The following is a 7,064-nucleotide window of genomic DNA, read 5'->3' as shown; positions in this document are numbered from 1 at the left end:
CCCAGCCCACTGTGGGTGGTGCCACCCCTGGGCAGGTGGGCCTGTGTTGCATAAGAAAGCAGGGTAAGCAGGGGCTAGGGGAGCAAGCCAGTAAGCAGCGTTCCTCTATGGCCTGTGCTCCAGCTCCTGCTTCCAGGTTCCTGCCCAGAGTTCCTACTTTGGGCTCCCTGATGAACTACGACCTGGGAGATGTAAGCTGAATAAACCCTTTCCTCCCCAAGTTGGTAGTTATCAGAGTGTTTTGTCACAGCAATTAAGAAACAAACTAGGACAGTACGTTCACAATACCTGTTTCAAATACTGTGTATGTCAGGAAATTTCACATAAAATGTTGAAAATATGTAAGAATCATAGTTACAGATCTTTCTGCAGTCTACCTAGTTCAATCAACATGAAGCTAAAGACTGAACATGCAGCCTTATTTTTATACAGAAGTGTGTCCAAAGATGAGATTGACCATACTCACCTACAGATTGAGAGGTGAACGCTGCCACAATCTGGGGGCTGGCCAGAGCCTCCAGCCTATTCTTCAGAGCCTCCAAGTGCACACATTTTTCTGAGTAGTCTGGTGTATCAACAAGCATCATCAAGCTATTCTGCATACCAGTTAGCTTGGCAGAAATCACAGTTATATCCTATAAAAAGACCAGAACAGAGGATGTTTATTTTAAAAGACTCCCACTACCTCAACTGGAAATGGATAAAATACAGTAAAAAGCAACTCATTGGGCTGCTGAGATGGCTCAACAGGTAAAGATGCTTGCTGCCAAGCTAGATGGCCTGTGCTTGATCACATAGTAGAAGGAGAGAACCAACTCTCACAAGTGGTCCTCTGACCTCCACATATGTACCATGACATACAAATAAAATATAATTAAATTTTTTTTTTTAGTAAAAAAGGTAACTCATGGGCTGGAGAGATGGCTCAGTGGTTAAGAACATTGACTGTTCTTGCAGAAAACTCAGGTTCGAATCCCAGCACCCACACGGCAGTTTACAACTGTCCATAACTCCAGTTTCAGGGGATCTGGCAGCCTCTTCTGTTCTCCACGGGCATCACACAACATAGGTGCACTTACCAACATGCAGGTAATACACACATACACATAAAATAAAAATAATAAAATATTTCTTTAATAAAAGGTAACTCATAAGATTTAAAAGTGGCCCACAGGGGCTGGAAAGACGGCTCAGTGGTTAAGAGCACTGACTGCTCTTGCAGAGGACCTGGGTTCAATTCCCAGCACCCACATGACAGCTACAAACCATCGTTAACTCCAGTTCCAGGGGAATCTGAAGCCCTCTTCTGACCTCTGAGGCTTTGCACGACACAGGTGCACTCACATACATGCATATACATAAAATATAATAAAATATTTTTTCAAAAAGTGGCCCACAAACATCATGTTTAACATTATTAGCACCCAAAGAAACACAATTTAAAGAAGCACTAGGGCTAGAGAAATGGCTCAGTGGTTAAGAGCACTAGCTGCTCTTGCAGAGGACTGGGGTTCGATTTCCAGCACCCACACCCTCTTCTGACTATGGGCACTGCATGACATGGGTGCACTTACATACACGTTTCTGTCTGCTGCTATTGACGCCCCTATGGCTCTGATTTCCTTCCTAAATGACGTTCAGTGTCCCACAGATAGGAAACCTACTTGAGTCTTAAACGTCTCCTCAATATCAGCACTCAGCGTGCTCCACTTGTCTGCTTCCTGAAGAGACTCAGCGGCAAGCTGCATTCTAGACTTCACCTGGTCGATTTCAACCAACACCTGAAGGAGAAATGGGGTGCAAAATTAAATGTCGGTTCTTTTGAAGTTGAAGGCACCAAGCAGAAAGGTGGTTGGCATGCTGGATAGAGTTCTGAGTTCAGTATGGCTTCCCACAGAGTTCTGCTGCTTAACACACACACACACACACACACACACACACACACACACACACAACCCCCCCTATCCCCAACCCTCACCCCCACCCCTGGGAGAGGGAAGGTCTGCTGAATAAAGAATCCTGGCTGACCTGCATGGACTGTGAGGTGTCCTGCTCAAATTTCTTAATGTCCTCCTTGACAAGAATCATCTGTTCTTTCAGAAAAGAGGCCTCCTGCTTCAAGGCTTCCACATCACGGAGCACTTTGGGCATGTTCTGAAGGGCCTGGAGACTTGTTTCTGCAAGAAAAATTCAAGAATGGCAATGAACACAAAAGGTGAAAACTGGAGCAATCAAAGTGAAAAGCAGGACACACATGAGGCAACTTTCCCTACAACATTACCGATCAGGTTTTGGAGGCTGCAGGAGACATGGGGCAGAAAAGGGATAAGCAGGGAGGTGGCCTCAGCCAGAACTTTGTCTCCTGCAGGCTGAGTGAAGCTATTTGCTTTAATGAGCAATACACACCAACATGGCCCAAGACCACCTGCTGCAAGAAAGACTGAAGGAGAAAGGTGTGGTGGTGCATGCCTGTAATCCCAACTCTCAGGAGGCTAAGGCTGGAGGATTTCTGTAAAATTGGTGCAAGGTTGGGCTATATAGGGAGTTTCAGGCCAGCCTGAACTACATAGTGAGACTTTACCTCAAAACACAAAGAGCTGGGGATGTAGCTCTGGGGTGTACCTGCCAAGCCTTCTATGTGCTTCTCTGCTTTTCTGGGCCTTTTTTGTTTTCAGATTTTTATTTTGTTGAACTTTTTCTAAAGTACCTTTCTGCTAATTCCAACCTTCTCAGGAATATATTCAGCTTTCCTAATCATGAAGAGGTACTACTTCAAAGGACCACTGGGTTCAGTGTAGAGCAGGAATGAAAAATGTATTTGCCACATGACCTGTGAATATGGTTCGTTCTTATTTTAAAATGAATTGGGTTAAGGATATCTTCCAAAGATGTTCATCCAAAATAGGTCACTGCTATGAATCTCTGTGCTCTCTCAGCAAGTCCACTAGGTGTCAGTGCAAACGGAAGGCTTCTGCTTGGAGATTTCAACTATCCATGGAGCATTCTAAAGGGAAACCCAAAACTCTGACCACTGAGCCCTCTAGTCCTGAACTCAGAGTCTTTAAAGTGGGGCCAAGGGCAGGGGATAGGAACAGGCCTGATCTACAAATGAAAGCAAGCCTGTCTCATGTCTTCCCCTGATGTGTGGGTAACTTTTATCAGCTCCCTGGATGCTGTGGCTGCCACAGTGAAGATGTGGAAACAGAGTTAAACACCTAACCCAGGTGTCTTACAAGTTTGGGGACAAAGGAGGGTGCATGTGTAATATGTGGCCCTAGATGATGACCCTAACTTGGAGACACCATAACAGGCTGAGGGGAGTGAACATTACAGTATCGTTAGTACAGTGGTTCTCACACCTGAGCACATTTCAGCCTTGTTCAATCCTCCATCTGCTAGGTGTGGAACAGGATTCAAGATCTGCATTTATAACACCTCTGCACACTAAGATGTTGGTCCCTGGACCATTGAGCATCACCAGCCTACTCTTCCATTGTTCCCACACTCGGACTGAGGACAGAAAAGTGTACCCCAGGACCTGAGCTACAGAACCGTAGCAAGGCCATGTGGCCACTGTGTGGTCTGCAGTGATGTGCAAAGGAGGGGCATGTGACTTGTGCCCACACATACATACTATACACATGAAAGAGAGAAAGAAAGGAAGGAGAGAGGGAGGAAGGGAGGAAGGGAGGGAGAGAGGGAAGGACTCTTGAGGAAGGGAGGGAGGGAGGGAGGGAGGAAGGAAGGAAGGAAGGAAGGAGGAAGGAAGGATGGAAGGAAGGAAGGAAGGAAGGGAGGGAGGGAGGAAAATTTTTGGTCTTTTTTGAGACAGTATCTCCCTGTAGCCCCAGATAGTCTGGAACTCACTTATATAGACCAGGCTGGTCTTGAACTCACAGAGATCCACCTGCCTCTGCCTCCAGATTGCTGGGATTAAAGGCATGCACCAGCACACCTGGCTAGAAAGAAAATTTTTTTGAGATAGGGTCTCACTATGTAGCTTCTAGCTGACCTAGAACTCAGAAATCCTCCTGCCTCTGCTGGGGATTAAAGGCATGTGCCACCACACCTGGCCATAATTTTTTTTTTTTTTTTTTTTTTTTTTGAGAAAGGGTCTCTAGCTACAGCTAGCCTGGAGCTCACCATGTAGACCAGGCTGGCCTTGAGCTCACAGAGATTCACCTGCCACTGCCTCCAGAGTACTGGGATTAAAGGCATGCACCACCACATTCAGTTCTGGTCATAAGTTTTAAAGAAAAAAAGGCCATAAATCTCCAGGCTCTGGTAGCACAGGCTTGTAATCCCAGGTACTCAAGATTCGGAGGCAAGAGGATTGCAAGTTCAAGGCTTGTCTGGGCAACTTAGTAAGACTATGTCACAAAAAGTGAAATGAGGGGCTGGAGAGATGGCTCAGTGGTTAGCAGCACTGGCTGCTCTTGCAGAGGCCCCAGGTTTGATTTCTAGCACCTACATCGCAGCTAACAACTGTCTATAACTCCAGTTCCAGGGGATTTGGCATCCTCTTCCAACCTCCCCAGGTACTGCACAACACAAATGCACTTACATACATGCAAGCAATACACTCATACACATAAAATAAAATAAAAAATAAAGTATTCTTTAAAATGTGAAATGAGGTAGCTGGGCGTGGTGGTGCACGCCTTTAATCCCAGCACTCAGGAGGCAGAGGCAAGTGGATCTCTGTGAGTTCAAGGCCAGCTGGGTCTACATAGTGAGTTCAAGGTCTGCTGGGGCTATAGGGAGACCCTGTCTCAAAAAGACCAAAAAAATAAATAAAAAATAAAAAAGTGAGGTAATAAATATTACCACTGAAATCTACCCGATGACTTTACAGACATACAAAGGCGCCAAGGATCCAAGTGCAACCAATTACAACTAGTAATAATCAGATATATACAGATTAGAGATTCATGCACCAACATCTCAGTGTTAGTAGCAAAAACACTGAGTCTTTCTGCAAGAAACAATATATTCTAAAATGAAATGGAGATCTTTTTTAAAGGTTAAAAACTCACTCAATTTTATGTCTTACAGGGCTTATACTGAGTTCAATATTGTATAACTGTATTAATTCAACTGTGAACCTAGAAACTTATAGCCACTTGTGAGAGATGCACTCTTGCTCTGGAGTGTGTTACTGAATGTGTTAAAGCTGCAATGAAAAGGCTTCTTCTAATCCTGTAGTGATTTTTTTTAAAAAAGTGGAATGAACGCTAGGAACTCAGTAATAAGAACAAGGCTATCTGATCTTTAGTATACACACACACACACACACACACACATACACAAACACACACCCCACTATGGTAAAATACTCCATTCAGGATGGCCCCATCTTCCTCAGCTTAGAAAGATATATTACAGTAGATTTGCATCATTCCTAAACACCACTAAATACTAGAAACAGTTAAATATTTAATTCCTCTCAAAAGCACTTTTTCCCAGGCACAGTAATAAACACCTGTAATCCCAGTCGAAGGCCAGAAATCAGGAGTTCAAGGTCCCCTCGACTATATAGCAATTTCAAAGCCAATCTTAGCTACATGCGACCACATTTCCCCAAACTCCCCAAAAGGGTTTCTTTCAGCTGGGCCTGAAGCACACTCCTTTAATCCCAGAACTGGAAAGCTGAGGCAGGAGGATAGCCACAAGTTCAAGGCCAGCCTGAGCCTATGAGTTTCAGGCCAGTCTGGGCTACAGAGTGAGATCCTGCTGTATAACCATGGATGGTCTGGATGTAGCCCAAGCTAGCCTCGAACTTAAAGTAGTCCTGCTTCAGTTTCCCGAATTCTGGGACTACAGGTGTGTAACTCTACAATGGCCTTCTTTTTAGTTTTATTTCCATCTTTTTTCAAACATTTATATTTAATGATGCGTACCGTGAGGGGTCTGTGAATGGGTATGTGCACATGAGTGCAGGGGCCCAGAGGTGCTGGAACTCCCCGAAGCCTGAGTTACAGGCGGTTGTGAGGCAGCTGACATGGGTGCTGGCATCATCTGCAAGCGGAGTACCTGCACACTCTTAACCACTGATCCGTTTCTCCATCCGGTGTCTTTGATTTCTTCACAGGGTCTCATGCAGCTCAGGCTGACCTCAAACTCACTACATACTTTACATACCGAAGCTGGCCTGGAGCTCCAGCTCGTCCCTGCTCCACCTCCCCAGTGCTGAGAATACAGGCGGGCGCCACCATGCCCTGCTTCTTTAAGGTTTCAAAGGAAATGTTATGGCCCTGCCAGAGGTGGGAAACCAACGTCCAAACTTGTCAGCTTGGACTCGCTCCCTGATGCCACCAGAAGGCCGACGGCTGGCCCGGCTACTGCACCCAGCACTGCAGGCTGGCGCCCAGGCCGGGTGGGGGACGGCTGCGCGCGGCTCACCCTCCACGGCGTGGTTCACCTCCTGGATGAACAGCTGCAGCTTCATCACCAGGGTGGCCGCGTGGCTGTCCGCCTTCCCCACCGCCGCCTCCTTGGGGCCTGCCCTGAAGGCCGCGTTGATCCAGTCCTTCACGTCGAAGTCGTCAGCCAGGAACTTGGAGAAGTCCATGGCGACCCGGCCTCGGGCCTGATGTCAGGCCGGCTGCGCTGACGACGAGGCGGGCAACACGGCGACACGCGGCCGGAAGCCCCCAGGCCCGCAAGTCTCAGCTAGGCAGTCGCCCAGTCAGCGCGCTCCCGAGACGGCCAGATTGACCCTAGCGGCGCGCCGTACTCTTTCCGGAAGTCGACGTCCGTTACCATAGTGACGCGAGCGCGTTGGGCTCCAGGCTGGGAGCGGTCACCAGCAGGTACTACAGTTCTACTGATCTATAAGCTTCCTATAAAATCGTTCCACAGGCCGCGCCTAATCCTCGCAGTCCTTACGAGGGCTGTTCCTCTCTGCGGGCGTGTGATGAAGGAACGGCGTCGTTAGGAAAGAGGCAGTGCGGTTTCGGACTCGAGCGAGGTAGCCGCTGCAGCCTGCAGCACCCCTTACCTCACTGCCCTTACTACAGCTCTGACCTCCACCCACCCCTGGTCTCTCACGTCATTCTAGCCAA

At 47.4% G+C, this 7,064-nt stretch overlaps 1 protein-coding gene across 1 annotated transcript in view; it reads right to left on the bottom strand.

Moving 5' to 3' along the window:
* The window catches only part of Cog7 (component of oligomeric golgi complex 7), a 93,340-nt gene extending 86,634 nt beyond the window's left edge, over positions 1-6,706 (bottom strand). The window contains exons 1-4 of the mRNA XM_008843817.3: positions 6,403-6,706; positions 2,029-2,177; positions 1,665-1,781; positions 467-635 (exon numbers count right to left, since the gene is read on the bottom strand). Coding sequence (XP_008842039.1) covers positions 467-635; positions 1,665-1,781; positions 2,029-2,177; positions 6,403-6,571 — 604 coding nt within the window. The 5' untranslated portion in view covers positions 6,572-6,706. The remainder of the gene's footprint in view (positions 1-466; positions 636-1,664; positions 1,782-2,028; positions 2,178-6,402) is intronic.
* Positions 6,707-7,064: the final 358 nt, after the last annotated feature.

The sequence above is a fragment of the Nannospalax galili genome, unplaced genomic scaffold (assembly GCF_000622305.1).
Source record: "Nannospalax galili isolate Female #2095 unplaced genomic scaffold, S.galili_v1.0 scaffold381, whole genome shotgun sequence".
NCBI lineage: Eukaryota > Metazoa > Chordata > Mammalia > Rodentia > Spalacidae > Nannospalax > Nannospalax galili.
The sequence above is the reverse complement of the archived record's forward strand: the minus strand, read 5'-3'. Positions and strand labels throughout refer to the sequence as shown.